Genomic DNA, 18,322 nt, shown 5'->3' with positions numbered 1-18,322 from the left:
GGTGGGCGTGTCCCGGTGGGCGTGTCGCGCTGCCATTGGCTGTTGCAGGCCCCCCTGCTGGCCCGGACGCGCCGGATCGCCCGGAGCGCGCTCCTGAGCTCCGCCCCCTACAACAGCCGCTGCCGGAAACAGCCGTGAGAAACAGCGGGAATAACAACAGCGGGAATAACAGTGGGAACAACAGCGGGAATAACAACAGCGGGAATAACAGTGGGAAAAACACCGGGAATAACACTGGGAACAACAGCGGGAATAAATAACAGCGGGAATAACAACAGCGGGAATAACAACAGTGGGAATAACATTGGGAATAATAACAGCGGGAATAACAACAGCGGGAATAAATAACAGCGGAAATAACAGTAGGAAAAACACCAGGGAAACTGGGAAAAGCACCGGGAATAACACCGGGAAAAACACCGGGAATAACACGGGGAAAAAAATGGGAAAAACACCGAGAATAACACCGGGAAAACACCGGGGAAAACCGGGAATAACACTGGGAATGACACCGGGAAAAACACCGAGAATAACACCGGGAAAAACAACACCGGGAATAACAACACCGGGAATAATACCGGGAAAAGCACCGGGAAAACACTGGGAAAAACACCGGGAAAAACACGGGGAAAAATGGGGGGAAATAAAATCTGGGAAAACGTGGGGAGAAATGGGGAAAAAAATGGGAAAAATCGGGAAAAGCTGGGAAAGGGCCGCAGGGACAGCGGGAAAAGTTCTGGGATTTCCAGGGAAGGACGGGGAGAAGCTTCTGGAATTCCTGGGATGGCGATTGGCGGGATCAGAACTGGTAAAACCCCAAAATTCCCAGGAAAGGGAATTTTTTGGGATTCACCTCCTCTCCTTTCCCCCCTCCCAGGACAAAGAGCAGCAGCTGCCGGGTTGGGATGATCCCAAAAAATTCCCAGACGCCGCCGGAGCCGCTCCGGAATCCCGGGAATCCCGAAAATCCCCACGCAGAGGGTGAGAAACCCCCCGAATTCCGGGGGTTTTCCCGGGAATTCCCCATTCCCGGAATTCCCAGCGGCTCCTTCCTCGCTCCCCCAGGTGTTGCCAAGGGGAGGAAAGCGGGAAGGAAAGGGAATTCCCGGATTTCCGAGGGGCCGAAGGGGAATTCCCGGATTTCCGAGAGTCCGGAGCGGCTGCGGATCCTGAGGCACCACCTGCACCTGCGCAGGTGAGCCGGGCTCGGGAATTCCGGGAAAAATTCCCCAAAATATCCCAAAAAATTCCGGGAAAAATCACCAAAATATCCCAAAAAATTCCGGGAAAAATCACCAAAATATCCCAAAAAATTCTGGGAAAAATCACCAAAATATCCCAAAAAATTCCGGGAAAAATCACCAAACTATCCCAAAAAATTCCGGGAAAAATCACCAAAATATCCCAAAAAATTCTGGGAAAAATCACCAAAATATCCCAAAAAATTCCTCCAAAATTCCCCAAAATATCCCAAAAAATTCTGGGAAAAATCACCAAAATATCCCCAAAAAATTCCTCCAAAATTCCCCAAAATATCCCAAAAAATTCTGGGAAAAATCACCAAAATATCCCCAAAAAATTCCGGGAAAAATCACCAAAATATCCCAAAAAATTCTGGGAAAAATCACCAAAATATCCCCAAAAAATTCCTCCAAAATTCCCCAAAATATTCCCAAAAAAATCCTCAAAAATCCCCCACAAAACCAAAAAAATTCACACAAAAAATTCCTCAAAAATTCCTTTAAAAACCAAAAAACAATACCCAAAAATTCCTTTAAAAATCCCCAAAAAATTCCCAAAAATTCCTTTAAAAATCAAAAAAAAATTCCCAAAAATTCCTTTAAAAATCCCCAAAAAATTTCCCAAAAGCTCCCTGAAAACTCCCCAAAATTCCTAAAAAAAATCCCCCAAAATCTCTAAAATATCCCCAAAAATCCTAAAAAATTCCTTAAAAAAACCTTAAAAAAAAAAATCCTCTAAAATTCCGTTTAAAACCCCAAAATTCCTTAAAAAATCCCCCAAAATTCCTGAAACATCCCAAGGAATTCCCAATCCCGATTTTCCCCCCTTGCAGCCGGGGCTGGCTCCAGGATCCCGCCGGGAATTGGATCAAGGACGACAACGCCGAGTTCGACTCCGACGAGGAGGAGCCGCCGCCGCTGCCCCCGGCCTGACGGCCCCAGGTGTCCCCAGGTGTCCCCAGGTGTCCCCAAATGTCCCCAAATGTCCCCAGACCCCCCGGGAATTAAACAGGATTTTTTTGGAATTTTTTTGGAATTTTTTTGGAATTTTTTGTGAGGATTTTGGGAGATTTTTCGGGATTTTTTGGGGATTTTTTGAGAGAATTTTTGGGATTTTTTGGGGGGATTTTGGGGGATTTTTGGGGGATTTTTGGGATTTTTTGGGGGATTTTTGGGATTTTTGGGGGGAATTTTTGGGGATTTTTGGGATTTTTTGGGGGGAATTTTGGGGGATTTTTGGGATTTTTTGGGGGGAATTTTGGGGGATTTTTGGGATTTTTTGGGGGATTTTTGGGGGGAATTTTGGGGGATTTTGGGGATTTTTTGGGGGGAATTTTGGGGGATTTTTGGGATTTTTTGGGGGGAATTTTGGGGGATTTTTGGGATTTTTTGGGGGGAATTTTTGGGGATTTTTGGGATTTTTGGGGGGAAATTTTGGGGGATTTTTGGGATTTTTGGGGGGAATTTTTGGGGATTTTTGGGATTTTTTAGAGGAATTTTTGGGATAATTATTCCAAATTTTAGGGGAATTTTTGGGATAATTTTAAGGGAATTTTTGGGATAATTTTGGGGAATTTTTGGGGATTTTGGGGATAAATTTTGGGGAATTTTTGGGATAATTTTGGGGAATTTTGGGGATTTTTGGGGATTTTTTGGGGGGAATTTTTGGGGATTTTTGGAATTTCTTGGGGGGAATTTTGGGGAAAATTTTGGGAGATTTTTGGGATTTTTTGGGGGAATTTTTGGGGATTTTTGGGATTTTTTGGGGGGAATTTTGGGGGATTTTTGGGGGGGAATTTTGGGGGATTTTTGGGATTTTTTGGGGGGAATTTTGGGGGAAATTTTGGGGAGATTTTTAAGGGAATTTCTTGGGGGTTTTCTGGGACATTTTTTAGGGAATTTTTGGGCATAGTTTTGGGAGATTTTTGGGATTTTTGGGGGGGAATTTTGGGAGATTTTTTTTGGAATTTTGGGAGATTTTTTGGGATTTTTTGGGGGTAATTTTGGGAGATTTTTTGGGGGGAATTTTGGGAGATTTTTTGGGATTTTTTGGGGGGAATTTTGGGAGATTTTTTGGGATTTTTTGGGGGGAATTTTGGGAGATTTTTTTCGGGATATTTTTGGGATTTCTTTGGGATTTTTGGACGGAGGAGAATTTTTCATTTTGAATTTTTATTTTCCTGGGAGGGGAGAACGAAACTTTTTCCTTTGCATTTTTCCCCGGAGAGCCGTGAATTCCCCGGGAAGGGATCTGGGGGTTCTGGGGACCCCTCCCGGCCCCGTCCCCCTCCTTTTCCCACATTCCCAGCGGGAATTCTCCCCGGGAATTCCCAAATCCGCGCCTTTTCCCGGCATTTTTCCACTTCATTCCGGAGGTTTCCGAGCTCGGAGGGATTTTTAGGATTTCTTCTGTTGGCGACCTGGGGAGGGGAAAAAGGGGAGGGGGGGTCAGGGCTGGGACCCCAAATTCCCCAGGGGACATTTGGGGACATTTGGGGACATTTGGGGACATCCAGGGATTGGGGGAAGGACAAATCTGGGACCCCGAATTCCCCAGGGGACATTTGGGGACATTTGGGGACATCCAGGAGCTCCTGGGATTGGGGGAGGGACAAATCTGGGACCCCAAATTCCATCCTGGGGACCCTTGGGGACACCTGGGGACTCTTTGTGGTCCCTTAGGGCCATTTGGGGACCCTTGGGGACACCTGGGGACTCTTTGGGGACTCTTTGGGGACATTTGGGGACTCTTGTTGACCCCTGGGGACCCCGGGGACATTTGGTGACCCCAGTGACACTTGGTGACCCCCGGTGACACTCAGTGACCCCCGGTGACCCCTGGTGACCCCCGGTTACCCCGGTGACCCTTGGTGACACTCAGTGACCCCTGGTGACCCCCAGTGACCCCTGGTGACCCCCGGTGACCCTTGGTGACACTCAGTGACCCCCGGTGACCCTTGGTGACCCCCGGTGACCCCTGGTGACCCCCGGTGACTCCCGGTTACCCCGGTGACCCCCAGTGACACTCAGTGACCCCTGGTGACCCCCGGTGACCCCCGGTGACCCTTGGTGACCCTTGGTGACCCCTGGTGACCCCCGGTTACCCCGGTGACCCCTGGTGACACTCAGTGACCCCCGGTTACCCCGGTGACCCCCGGTGACACTCAGTGACACTCAGTGACCCCCGGTGACCCCTGGTTACCCCGGTGACCCCTGGTGACCCCCGGTGACCCCCGGTGACACTCAGTGACCCCTGGTGACCCCTGGTGACCCCCGGTGACCCCCGGTGACACTCAGTGACCCCTGGTGACCCCCGGTGACCCCCGGTGACAGTCGGTGACCCCCGGTGACCCCGGTGACCCTTGGTGACCCCCGGTGACACTCAGTGACCCCTGGTGACCCCCGGTGACCCCCGGTGACACTCAGTGACCCCCGGTGACCCCCGGTGACCCCCAGTGACACTCAGTGACCCCTGGTGACCCTTGGTGACCCCCGGTGACCCCCGGTGACAGTCGGTGGCACTCACGGAGCTCGCTGTTGCGGGTGAGGGCGGCGGCGGCGCGCGCCCGCGGGCCCTGCAGGGTGAAGGTGTAACCGAGCCGGAGCAGCGACGGGCAGCGCTCCAGGGTGGCCGCCAGAGCCATCTCCACCGTGTCCCCAAAGCGCTGGCACTGAGACAGTGTCACTGTGTCACTGTCACTGTGTCACTGTGTCATTGTCACTGTGTCATTGTCACTGTGTCACTGTGTCATTGTCACTGTCACTGTGTCATTGTCACTGTGTCACTGTCACTGTGTCACTGTGTCACTGTCACTGTGTCATTGTGTCACTGTGTCATTGTGTCACTGTGTCACTGTGTCACTGCGTCATTGTCACTGTGTCACTGTCACTGTGTCACTGTGTCACTGTCACTGTGTCACTGTCACTGTGTCACTGTGTCACTGTGTCACTGTCACTGTGTCACTGTGTCACTGTCACTGTGTCATTGTGTCACTGTGTCATTGTGTCACTGTGTCACTGTGTCACTGCGTCATTGTCACTGTGTCACTGTCACTGTGTCACTGTCTCACTGTCACTGTGTCACTGCGTCATTGTCACTGTGTCACTGTCACTGTGTCACTGTGTCATTGTCACTGTCACTGTCACTGTCACACCCCCCCAGTGTCCCCAGCAGGGACGGGCAGCGCTCCAGGGTGGCCGCCAGAGCCATCTCCACCGTGTCCCCAAAGCGCTGGCACTGCGGGGGTGTCACTGTGTCACTGTCACTGTCACTGTGTCACTGTCACTGTCACTGTGTCACTGTGTCACTGTCACTGTGTCACTGTCACTGTGTCACTGTGTCACTGTCACTGTCACTGTGTCACTGTCACTGTGTCACTGTCACTGTGTCACTGTCACTGTCACTGTGTCACTGTGTCACTGTCACTGTGTCACTGTCACTGTGTCACTGTGTCACTGTCACTGTCACTGTGTCACTGTCACTGTGTCACTGTGTCACTGTCACTGTGTCACTGTCACTGTGTCACTGTGTCACTGTGTCACTGTCACTGTGTCACTGTGTCACTGTGTCACTGTCACTGTGTCACTGTCACTGTGTCACTGTCACTGTGTCACTGTGTCACTGTCACTGTGTCACTGTCACTGTGTCACTGTGTCACTGTCACTGTGTCACTGTGTCATTGTCACTGTGTCACTGTCACTGTCACTGTCACTGTGTCACTGTCACTGTGTCACTGTGTCATTGTCACTGTGTCACTGTGTCATTGTCACTGTGTCACTGTCACTGTGTCACTGTGTCATTGTCACTGTGTCACTGTGTCACTGTCACTGTGTCACTGTCACTGTCACTGTGTCACTGTCACTGTGTCACTGTCACTGTCACTGTGTCACTGTCACTGTGTCATTGTCACTGTCTCACTGTCACTGTGTCACTGTCACTGTCACTGTGTCATTGTCACTGTCACTGTGTCACTGTGTCATTGTCACTGTGTCACTGTCACTGTGTCACTGTCACTGTCACACCCCCCCAGTGTCCCCAATGTCCCCAATGTCCCCAGTGTCCCCAGTGTCCTCAATGTCCCCACTGTCCCCGATATCCCCAATGTCCCCAATGTCTCCAATGTCCCCAGTGTCCCCAGTGTCCCCAGTGTCCCCAGTGTCCCCAGTGTCACTCACTGTTGATGTCCCCAGTGCCCCCAGTGTCCCCAGTGTCACTCACTGCTGATGTCCCCAGTGTCCCCAGTGTCCCCAGTGTCCCCAGTGTCCGCAGTGTCACTCACTGTTGATGTCCCCAGTGTCCCCAGTGTCCCCAGTGTCACCTGGTTGTCCAGGCGCAGCTCGCTCAGGGTGGGGCACTGGCCCACGGCCCCCAGCAGCCGCAGGACGCCGGCGCTGCTGATGAAGTTGGACTCGAGGTTGAGGCTCTGCAGGCTCCGGTTGTGCTCCAGCATCTCGGCCACCGCCTGGGGACAACACGGGGACACACAGTGACACCGCAGGGACACACAGGGACACCGCAGGGACACACAGTGACACCGCAGGGACACACAGGGACACACAGTGACACCGCAGGGACACACAGTGACACCGCAGGGACACACAGGGACACACAGTGACACCGCAGGGACACACAGTGACACACAGTGACACACAGGGACACACAGTGACACCGCAGGGACACACAGTGACACCGCAGGGACACACAGGGACACACAGTGACACCGCAGGGACACACAGTGACACCGCAGGGACACACAGGGACACACAGTGACACCGCAGGGACACACAGTGACACACAGTGACACACAGGGACACACAGTGACACCGCAGGGACACACAGTGACACCGCAGGGACACCTAAATGGCCCCAAAGTGGCCCCAAAGTGACACCAAAGTGGGCCCAGAGTGACACCTGAGGGACACACAGTGACACCAGAGTGACACCTGAGTGACACCTGAGTGACACCTGAGGGACACCAGAGTGACACCTGAGTGACACCTGAGTGACACCTGAGGGACACCTGAGTGACACCTGAGGGACACACAGTGACACCTGAGTGACACCTGAGTGACACCTGAGGGACACACAGTGACACCTGAGGGACACCTGAGTGACACCAGAGTGACACCTGAGTGACACCTGAGTGACACCTGAGGGACACACAGTGACACCTGAGGGACACACAGTGACACCGGGTGACACCGCAGTGACACCTGAGGGACACACAGTGACACCAGGGTGACACCGCAGTGACACCGCAGTGACACCTGAGGGACACACAGTGACACCAGGGTGACACCGCAGTGACACCTGAGGGACACACAGTGACACCAGGGTGACACCGCAGTGACACCAGGGTGGCACTGTAGGGACACTGCCCTTGGTGTCCCAGGAATGTGGGGACAGGCACGGGGTGGGGACTGTCCCCAACCTGGCTGGGGACACCGGGGACAGCGGCAGGGACTGTCCCCAAACTCCCCAGGGACATCTGGGGACCTTTAGGGACACGGGGCAGGGACTGCCACCAAACGTGGAGGGACATTTGGGGACACAGGGGTGGCACCATCCCCAAAGCCATGTGGGGACATTTGGGGACACAGGGGTGGCACCATCCCCAAAGCCACGTGGGGACATTTGGGGACACAGGGGTGGCACCGTCCCCAAAGCCATGTGGGGACATTTGGGGACACAGGGGTGGCACCATCCCCAAAACCACGTGGGGACATTTGGGGACACAGGGGTGGCACCATCCCCAAAGCCACGTGGGGACATTTGGGGACACAGGGGTGGCACCATCCCCGAAGCCATGTGGGGACATTTGGGGACACAGGGGTGGCACCATCCCCAAAGCCACGTGGGGACATTTGGGGACACAGGGGTGGCGCTGTCCCCGAAGCCATGTGGGGACATTTGGGGACACAGGGGTGGCACCATCCCCAAAACCACGTGGGGACATTTGGGGACACAGGGGTGGCGCTGTCCCTAAAGCCACGTGGGGACATTTGGGGACACCATTCAGAGACACCCAGGGACACCCGGTGACAGCATTTGGGGACATTTGGGGACATTTGGGGACTCACGTTGGCCACGAGGTCGTTGCTGCGCGTGGCCACCAGGCTGAGGCTGCGCACGTGGGTGTTGGTCCTGATGGCCCCGCAGATGGCCTCGAGCGTGGGGACAGGGATGTCCTGGGGACACCAGGGGACACCAGGGGACATGAGGGGACATGAGGGGACAGGGATGTCCTGGGGACACCAGGGGACACGAGGGGACATGAGGGGACACGAGGGGACATGAGGGGACAGGGATGTCCTGGGGACACCAGGGGACACGAGGGGACATGAGGGGACACGAGGGGACATGGGGGGACACGGGGGGGACAGGGATGTCCAGGGGACACCAGGGGACATGAGGGGACATGAGGGGACATGAGGGGACATGAGGGGACAGGGATGTCCTGGGGACACCAGGGGACAAGGACCACCCCCTTGGGGACACCCTGGGGACACTTTGGGGGCTCTTTGGGGACACTCTGGGGACTCTTTGGGGACACTCTGGGGACACCCCGGGGACATTGTGGGACAAGGATCACCCCTGGGGACACCCCAGGATAGGACCCAACACCCTGGGGACACTCTGGGGACACCCTGGGGACACTTTGGGGACACTTTGGGGACACTCTGGGGACACTCTGGGGACACTCTGGGGACACTCTGGGGACACTTTGGGGACACTCTGGGGACACTTTGGGGACACTTTGGGGACACTCTGGGGACACTCTGGGGACACTCTGGGGACACTCTGGGGACACTTTGGGGACACTTTGGGGACACTCTGGGGACACTCTGGGGACACTCTGGGGACACTTTGGGGACACCCTGGGGACACTTTGGGGACACCCTGGGGACACCCTGGGGACACTTTGGGGACACTTTGGGGACACTCTGGGGACACCTTGGGGACACCTTGGGGACACTCTGGGGACACCTTGGGGACACCTTGGGGACACCTTGGGGACACTCTGGGGACACCTTGGGGACACCTTGGGGACACCTTGGGGACACTCTGGGGACACTTTGGGGACACCCTGGGGACACCTTGGGGACACCTTGGGGACACTTTGGGGACACCTTGGGGACAGTGTCACCTTGATGTTGTTGAGGTTGACGTCCAGCAGTGCGGGGTCGTTCTCCTGCAGCCGCCGCAGAGTCTCGGCCACGTCCGTGGGGTTCGGCGGCTCGTCCGGAACCGGCCGGTACCGGTCCGGCTGTACCACACCTGGGACAGCGTGGGGACATGGGGACACCGTGGGGACACCGTGGGGACATGGGGACAGTGTGGGGACAGCGTGGGGACATGGGGACACCGTGGGGACACCGTGGGGACATGGGGACAGCGCGGGGACACGGGGACAGCGTGGGGATCAGGGGCTCGTCCGGAACCGGCCGGTACCGGTCCGGCTGTACCACACCTGGGACAGCGTGGGGACATGGGGACAGCGTGGGGACACGGGGACAGCGTGGGGACAGTGTGGGGACAGTGTGGGGACATGGGGACAGCGTGGGGACACCGTGGGGACAGTGTGGGGACACCGTGGGGACACGGGGACAGCGCTCAGGGACAGGGGGACACACGAGTTTGGTCCTCAAACCCCTCCCCAACTTCCCCGTGGGGCCGTTTGTGTCCCTGTCCCTGTCCCTGTCCCCATCCCGGTCACTCACTGTTGATGTCACCAATGTCCCCAGTGTCCCCAGTGGTGTCCCCAGTGTCACTCACTGTTGGTGTCCCCAGTGTCCCCACTGTCCCCAGTGTCCCCAGATGTCTCCAGTGTCCCCAGTGTCACTCACTGTTGGTGTCCCCAGTGTCCCCAGTGTCCCCAATGTCCCCAGTGTCCCCAGTGTCCCCAATGTCCCCAGTGTCCCCAGTGTCCCCAGTGTCCCCAGTGTCACTCACTGTTGATGTCCCCAGTGTCCCCAGTGTCCCCAGTGTCCCCAGTGTCCCCAGTGTCCCCAGTGTCACTCACTGCTGATGTCCCCAGTGTCCCCAGATGTCCCCAGTGTCCCCACTGTCCCCAGTGTCACTCACTGTTGATGCCCTCGGTGTTGCAGATGTCCCCACTGCAGATGGCATCGTAGTACTGCTTGTTACTCATCAGCGTGTACATGCCCAGGATGGCTGTGGGGACACAGGGGACAGCACGGTGACACAGGGGACAGCACGGTGACACAGGGGACAGCAGGGGACAGTGAGGGACATCAGGGGACAGCAGGGGACAGCAGGGGACAGCAGGGGGACACAGGGGACAGTGAGGGACATCAGGGACAGTGGGGACAGCAGGGGGACATGGGGACAGCAGGGGACAGTGAGGGACATCAGGGGACAGCAGGGGACATCGGGGGGACATGGGGACATTGGGGGGACATGGGGACATTGGGGGGACATGGGGACATCGGGGGGACAGCAGGGAGGGGAACACCCAGTGTGGCACTGGAACTGTGTGTGTGACACACAGGTGTGTGACACAGGGACAGATGTGGCACCCAGGTGTGACAGATGTGTGACAGGTGTGACACGCAGGTGTGTGACAGGTGTGTGACAGTGACAGGTGTGTGACAGTGACACAGGTGTGTGACAGTGACACCCAGGTGTGACAGGTGTGACACGGGTGTGGCACTCAGGTGTGTGACAGTGACACTCAGGTGTGACAGGTGTGACACAGGTGTGTGACAGTGACACTCGGGTGTGTGACAGTGACACCCAGGTGTGACAGTGACACTCAGGTGTGACAGGTGTGTGACAGTGACACCCAGGTGTGACAGTGACACTCAGGTGTGACAGGTGTGTGACAGTGACACCCAGGTGTGACAGTGACACCCAGGTGTGACAGTGACACTCAGGTGTGTGACAGTGACACCCAGGTGTGACAGTGACACTCGGGTGTGTGACAGTGACACCCAGGTGTGACACAGGTGTGTGACAGTGACACTCAGGTGTGTGACAGTGACACCCAGGTGTGACAGTGACACTCGGGTGTGTGACAGTGACACCCAGGTGTGACACAGGTGTGTGACAGTGACACTCGGGTGTGTGACAGTGACACCCAGGTGTGACAGTGACACTCGGGTGTGTGACAGTGACACCCAGGTGTGACACAGGTGTGTGACAGTGACACTCGGGTGTGTGACAGTGACACCCAGGTGTGACAGTGACACTCAGGTGTGACAGGTGTGTGACAGTGACACTCAGGTGTGTGACAGTGACACCCAGGTGTGACAGTGACACTCAGGTGTGACACAGGTGTGTGACAGTGACACTCAGGTGTGTGACAGTGACACCCAGGTGTGACAGTGACACTCAGGTGTGACACAGGTGTGGCACCCGGTGTTACCCTGGGCCGAGGCCCCTCCTGCCGCCGCTCCCGGCCCCGTGCGGATCCCGGCCTGCAGAGCCCGGCCTCGTTCCGTCCCACGGGATCCCACGGGAATCCCACGGGAATCCCACGGGAATCCCAGGGGAATCCCACGGGAATCCCATCCCAATCCCACGGGAATCCCACGGGAATCCCAGGGGAATCCCATCCCAATCCCAGGGGAATCCCAGGGGAATCCCATCCCAATCCCATCCCAATCCCAGGGGAATCCCATCCCAATCCCATCCCAATCCCAGGGGAATCCCATCCCAATCCCATCCCAATCCCATCCCAATCCCATCCCAATCCCATCCCAATCCCACGGGAATCCCACGGGAATCCCAGGGGAATCCCATCCCAATCCCATCCCAATCCCATCCCAATCCCATCCCCATCCCAGGGGAATCCCATGGAAATCCTGTCCCATCCTTTACAGATCCCACCCCGATTCCAACCCCATCCATGTCCCCAATCCCATTCCCATCCCCAATCCCGACCCCAATCCCATTCCTGATCCCATTCCCACATTCCCAATCCCGATCCCACATTCCCATCCCGTCCCCATCCCATTCCCGATCCCATTCCCACATTCCAGATCCTGTTCCCGATCCCGTTCCCGATCCCGATCCCCATCCCATTCCCGATCCCATTCCCACATTCCAGATCCTGTTCCCAATCCCGTTCCCAATCCCGATCCCGATCCCATTCCCGATCCCATTCCCATTCCCACATTTCCGATCCCATTCCCAATCCCGTTCCCATTCCCGATCCCGTTCCCGATCCCGTTCCCGATCCTGTTCCCGATCCCATTCCCATTCCCACATTTCCGATCCCGTTCCCAATCCCGTTCCCATTCCCGTTCCCGTTCCCGATCCCGTTCCCGATCCCGTTCCCGATCCCGTTCCCGATCCCATTCCCATTCCCACATTCCCAATCCCGTTCCCGATCCCGATCCCGTTCCCGATCCCGTTCCCGATCCCATTCCCGTTCCCGTTCCCGATCCCGTTCCCACATTCCCGATCCCGATCCCGATCCCGATCCCATTCCCATTCCCGATCCCGATCCCGTTCCCGATCCCGATCCCGTTCCCGTTCCCGATCCCGATCCCGATCCCGATCCCATTCCCATTCCCGATCCCGATCCCGATCCTGATCCCGATCCCGTTCCCACATTCCCGATCCCATTCCCGTTCCCGATCCCGTTCCCACATTCCCGTTCCCGTTCCCGATCCCGTTCCCGATCCCGTTCCCGATCCCGATCCCGATCCCGATCCCGATCCCGATCCCGTTCCCGATCCTGATCCCGATCCCGATCCCGTTCCCGATCCCGATCCCGATCCCGTTCCCGATCCCGTTCCCACATTCCCGATCCCGATCCCGATCCCGTTCCCACATTCCCGATCCCGATCCCGATCCCGTTCCCGATCCCGATCCCGATCCCGATCCCGTTCCCGATCCCGTTCCCGTTCCCGATCCCATTCCCGATCCCGATCCCGATCCCGTTCCCGATCCCGTTCCCACATTCCCGATCCCGATCCCGATCCTGTTCCCACATTCCCGATCCCGATCCCGATCCCGTTCCCGATCCCGATCCCGATCCCGTTCCCGATCCCGATCCCGATCCCGATCCCGATCCCGATCCCGTTCCCGATCCCGATCCCGATCCCGTTCCCACCGGCCAGGTCGCACATCTCGGCCTCGGTGGCGTTGGCCAGCGCCTCCTCCAGCTCCGGCTCCAGCGTCACCTGCTCCTCCCGCGGCAGCTCCGGCCCCCGCGCCTTGGGGACAAACGGCTTCCCTGGGGACATGGGGACACATTGGGGACACATTGGGGACATGGGGACACATTGGGGACACATTGGGGACATGGGGACACATTGGGGACACATTGGGGACATGGGGACACACTGGGGACAAACGGCTTCCCTGGGGACATGGGGACACATTGGGGACATGGGGACACACTGGGGACACATGGGGACACATTGGGGACATGGGGACACAGGGGACAAACGGCTTCCCTGGGGACACACGGGGACAGTGGGACAGTGTCCCAGCAAGCACGGGGACACTGCCACAATGGTCGGGGACACAGGACACAGGGCCATGGCCTGAGGGAGGGACACTGTGCCAGGGGGGTGACATTGGCAGTGGGTGACAGTGCCAGGGACGGTGACAGTGCCGGGGTTGGTGGCACTGAGGAGGTGACAGTGGCAGGGACAGTGACAGTGCCAGCACTGGTGGCCATGCCCGGGGTTGGTGGCACTGCAGAGGTGACAGTGCCAGGGCTGGTGGCACTGCAGAGGTGACAGTGCCGGGGTTGGTGGCACTGCAGAGGTGACAGTGCCAGCGCTGGTGGCCGTGCCCGGGGCTGGTGACACTGCAGAGGTGACAGTGCCAGCGCTGGTGGCCGTGCCCGGGGTTGGTGACACTGCAGAGGTGACAGTGCCAGCGCTGGTGGCCGTGCCCGGGGTTGGTGGCACTGCAGAGGTGACAGTGCCGGGGTTGGTGACACTGCAGAGGTGACAGTGCCAGCGCTGGTGGCCGTGCCCGGGGCTGGCAGGGTCCCAGCTCGCCCAGGACACCCGAGCCGCTGGCCAGGCTGAGCTAAATATACCCGAGCCTGGAGGCCCGGTCCCCTCAGTGTCCCCTCAGTGTCCCCTCAGTGTCCCCTCAGTGTCCCCAGGCCATCCCCAGACTGTCCCCAGACAGTCCCCAGGCTGTCCCCACTGTCCCCAGACTGTCCCCAGACTGTCCCCACTGTCCCCACACCTTGCACGAGGTCCTGGCGCTCCCCGGCCTCCAGCGCTCCAGGTGCTGCAGCAGCGTGTCCCTGTCCCCTCAGTGTCCCCTCAGTGTCCCCTCAGTGTCCCCTCAGTGTCCCCACACTGTCCCCAGCTGTCCCCAGCTGTCCCCAGCTGTCCCCAGTGTCCCCAGACCTTTTTTCTCGCCGGTGAAGGGCACCAGGTCCTGTCTCTCCTCGGTCTCCAGCGCCTGGCGCTCCAGGTGCTGCAGCAGCTTCTCCCTGTCCAGGGGTCCCGTGGGGCTCTTGTGGGTCTGGTCCCGCTGGCGCAGCCCCGCCGGCAGCAGCACGTTCTGGGGACAGCGCCCGTGTCACCCCCCGCTGCTCCCGGTGTCACCTCCCGCCAGCCCCGGTGTCACCTCCCAGTCCTGGTGTCATCCCCCGGCCCCGGTGTCACCTCCCGCTTCAGCCCCGGTGTCACCCCCCGGTCCCGGTGTCACCTCCCGCTTCAGCCCCGGTGTCACCCCCCGGTCCCGGTGTCACCCCCTGGTCCCGGTGTCACCTCCCGCTTCAGCCCCGGTGTCACCCCCCGGCCCCGGTGTCACCTCCCGGCCCCGGTGTCACCCCCTGGTCCCGGTGTCACCTCCTGGTCCCGGTGTCACCTCCCGGTCCCGGTGTCACCCCCTGGTCCCGGTGTCACCTCCTGGTCCCGGTGTCCCCTCCCGGTCCCGGTGTCACCCCCTGGTCCCGGTGTCACCTCCCGGCCCCGGTGTCACCTCCCGGCCCCGGTGTCACCTCCCAGTCCTGGTGTCACCCCCTGGTCCCGGTGTCACCTCCCGCTTCAGCCCCGGTGTCACCTCCCGGCCCCGGTGTCACCCCCTGGTCCCGGTGTCACCTCCTGGTCCCGGTGTCCCCTCCCGGTCCCGGTGTCACCTCCCGGTCCCGGTGTCACCCCCTGGTCCCGGTGTCCCCTCCCGGTCCCGGTGTCACCCCCTGGTCCCGGTGTCACCCCCTGGTCCCGGTGTCACCTCCCGGTCCCGGTGTCCCCTCCCGGTCCCGGTGTCACCCCCAGGTCCCGGTGTCACCTCCCGGTCCTGGTGTCACCCCCAGGTCCCGGTGTCCCCCCCCGGTGGTCCCGGTGTCCCCCCCGGTGGTCCCGGTGTCACCTCGGGGTCCATCCCGGTATCCCCCCCAGTCCCGGTGTCCCCCCCGGTGGTCCCGGTGTCCCCCCCGGTGGTCCCGGTGTCACCTCGGGGTCCATCTCGGCCAGCTCGCTGTCCAGCTGTGCCAGCTCCTCCGGGGACAGCTCCTGCAGGATTTTGTCCTCGTCGATGTCGCGGTACTTCTCCAGCTCCTGCCGGTACGGCGTCATGGCCGCGGGCACTGCGGGGGACAGCGGCGACAGCTGGGGACACCGCGGGACACCGGGGGACAGCGGGGGACAGCGGGGGGACAGCGGGGGGACAGCGGGGGACACCGGGGGACACCGGGGGACAGAGCTGGGGACAGCGGGGGGACAGCGGGGGGACACCGGGGGACAGAGCTGGGGACAGCGGGGGGACAGCGGCGAAAGCTGGGGACACCGCGGGACACCGCGGGACACCGGGGGACAGCGGGGGGACAGCGGGGGACACCGCGGGACACCGGGGGGACAGCTGGCGACACCGGGGGACAGCGGGGAGACACGGAGGGACAGCGGGGGACACCGGGGGACATGTGGGGGGGACATGTGGGGACACGGAGGGACAGCGGAATGGCAGCGCTGGGGACACCGGGGACCCCTCCGTGCCACCCCCTGGGGACACCGAGCGCACCCCAAAAGTTGTCCCCAACCTCTGTCACCTCCCAGGGTCACACCCCGCTCCGCCCCGAGCCCCCCCAAATTCCAAACCCCCCCCCAGGGGTGACAGGAGGGACAAACCGCCGTGTCCCCAAATGTCGCCGCCCCACAGAAGCCACCCCGCCGTGTCCCCAAATGTCGCCGCCCCACAGAAGCCACCCCGCCGTGTCCCCAAGGTGGGGACGCACCTGCCCCGCCCCGCCCCCCTCGGAGCGTGGGAATTCCTTTGGGAAGCGGCTCCGGGATCTCCCAAATCCCAAAATCTGTGGGGCGGGACCGGGGGGAGGTGACACCGCCGCCACCCCCTTGGGGACACGGCGGGGACAGCGGGGCCGTACCTGGGGCCGATCCCAAGGGCCGGATCCTAAAGGCGATCCCAGAGGGGATCCCAAAGGGCGGGGCCGATCCCGAAGCGATCCCGGAGCCCGGGGCCGATCCCAAAGCGATCCCAAAGCTGTGGGGCCGCTCAGGGCATGAGATCAGCGCTTTATTGGGGCCGCGAGGGGCGGATCCCAGTCCCGGCCCTTATCGGGAACCGGGGCCCCGCCCCGGCCCGCGGGGCCCCGCCGACCCCAAAACCTCCGGGGAAAGGAGAGCGGATCCTTCCCAACCCTATAAACCTGATCCCAAAAACCTGATCCCAAAAACCTGATCCCAAAAACCTCCGGGGAAAGGAGAGCAGCTCCTTCCCAACCCTATAAACCTGATCCCAAAAACCTCTGGGAAAGGGGATCCTTCCCAACCCTATAAACCTGATCCCAAAACCTGATCCCAAAAACCTCCGGGGAAAGGAGAGCGGATCCTTCCCAACCCTATAAACCTGATCCCAAAAACCTGATCCCAAAACCTGATCCCAAAACCTGATCCCAAAAACCTCCGGGGAAAGGAGAGCGGATCCTTCCCAACCCTATAAACCCGATCCCAAAAACCTCTGGGAAAGGGGATCCTTCCCAATCCTATAAACCTGATCCCAAAACCTGATCCCAAAAAATGCTCTGGGAAAAGGAGAGCGGATCCTTCCCAATCCTATAAACCTGATCCCAAAAACCTGATCCCAAAAACCTGATCCCAAAACCTGATCCCAAAACCTGATCCCAAAAACCTGATCCCAAAAACCTGATCCCAAAACCTGATCCCAAAAACCTGATCCCAAAAACCTGATCCCAAAACCTGATCCCAAAACCTGATCCCAAAAACCTGATCCCAAAAACCTGATCCCAAAAAACCTCCGGGGAAAGGAGAGCGGATCCTTCCCAACCCTATAAACCTGATCCCAAAAACCTGATCCCAAAAAACCTCCGGGGAAAGGAGAGCGGATCCTTCCCAACCCTATAAACCTGATCCCAAAACCTGATCCCAAAAACCTGATCCCAAAAACCTGATCCCAAAAACCTGATCCCAAAACCTGATCCCAAAAACCTCTGGGAAAGGGAGAGCAGCTCCTTCCCAACCCTATAAATCCAAATGGGGTTTGGGGTGAGCTGGGAATGAATTTTGTGGGATCTTCGGGAAAACTGGATCCCATAAACTTTATTTTAGGATTTTCTGGGAAAAGGGATCCCACAAATCGTTTATAGGGTAAAAAAAGGGTTTGTGAACCTTGTTTATTGTAGGATTTCCAGGAAAAGGGGGATCCCACCTCAAATTTTGTAGGATTTCCTGGAAAAAGGGGATTCCACCCCAAATTTCCTGTAGGATTTCCTGGAAAAAGGGGATTCCACCCCAAATTTCCTGTAGGATTTCCTGGAAAAAGGGGATTCCACCCCACATTTCCTGTAGGATTTCCTGGAAAAAGGGGATTCCACCCCAAATTTCCTGTAGGATTTCCTGGAAAAAGGGGATTCCACCCCAAATTTCCTGTAGGATTTCCAGGAAAAGGGGGATCCCACCTCAAATTTTGTAGGATTTCCTGGAAAAAGGGGATCCCACCTCAAATTTTGTAGGATTTCCTGGAAAAAGGGGATTCCACCCCACATTTCCTGTAGGATTTCCTGGAAAAAGGGGATTCCACCCCAAATTTCCTGTAGGATTTCCTGGAAAAAGGGGATCCCACCCCAAATTTCCTGTAGGATTTCCTGGAAAAAGGGGAT

The 18,322-nt window shown here is 58.3% G+C and overlaps 2 protein-coding genes across 5 annotated transcripts in view; one reads left to right on the top strand and one right to left on the bottom strand.

Annotated features, from left to right (window-relative positions):
* Positions 1–2,174, top strand: part of SCNM1 (sodium channel modifier 1) — an 11,079-nt gene extending 8,905 nt beyond the window's left edge. Inside the window, exons 7-9 of the mRNA XM_088068462.1 lie at positions 878–981; positions 1,066–1,195; positions 2,075–2,174. Coding sequence (XP_087924588.1) covers positions 878–981; positions 1,066–1,195; positions 2,075–2,174 — 334 coding nt within the window. The remainder of the gene's footprint in view (positions 1–877; positions 982–1,065; positions 1,196–2,074) is intronic.
* Positions 2,175–3,396: 1,222 nt separating this feature from the next.
* Positions 3,397–16,732, bottom strand: TMOD4 (tropomodulin 4). Of its 4 annotated transcripts, XM_088068509.1 has the most exons (10): positions 16,571–16,730; positions 15,642–15,775; positions 14,589–14,745; positions 13,325–13,447; positions 10,327–10,416; positions 9,389–9,519; positions 8,322–8,429; positions 6,560–6,703; positions 4,768–4,912; positions 3,528–3,661 (listed from the first exon to the last, which is right to left on the bottom strand). In XM_088068509.1, exons 2-10 carry the CDS (start codon positions 15,762–15,764, stop codon positions 3,639–3,641), a joined length of 1,044 nt encoding a protein of 347 aa, XP_087924635.1. In that variant the 5' UTR covers positions 15,765–15,775; positions 16,571–16,730; the 3' UTR covers positions 3,528–3,638. The 4 variants fall into 4 exon arrangements, with proteins under 4 accessions (XP_087924633.1, XP_087924634.1, XP_087924636.1 ...); XM_088068507.1 differs by lacking the exon at positions 4,768–4,912 and having other exon boundaries at positions 3,397–3,661; positions 16,571–16,732; XM_088068508.1 differs by lacking the exons at positions 4,768–4,912; positions 16,571–16,730 and adding an exon at positions 16,421–16,501 and having other exon boundaries at positions 3,397–3,661.
* Positions 16,733–18,322: the final 1,590 nt, after the last annotated feature.

Source organism: Pseudopodoces humilis, chromosome 31 (assembly GCF_049639895.1).
Source record: "Pseudopodoces humilis isolate 2021_Gansu_Grassland_sample_001 chromosome 31, ASM4963989v1, whole genome shotgun sequence".
In the NCBI taxonomy this organism is placed as follows: domain Eukaryota; kingdom Metazoa; phylum Chordata; class Aves; order Passeriformes; family Paridae; genus Pseudopodoces; species Pseudopodoces humilis.
Note: the sequence above shows the minus strand (reverse complement) of the source record. Positions and strands in the feature narration are given on the sequence as shown.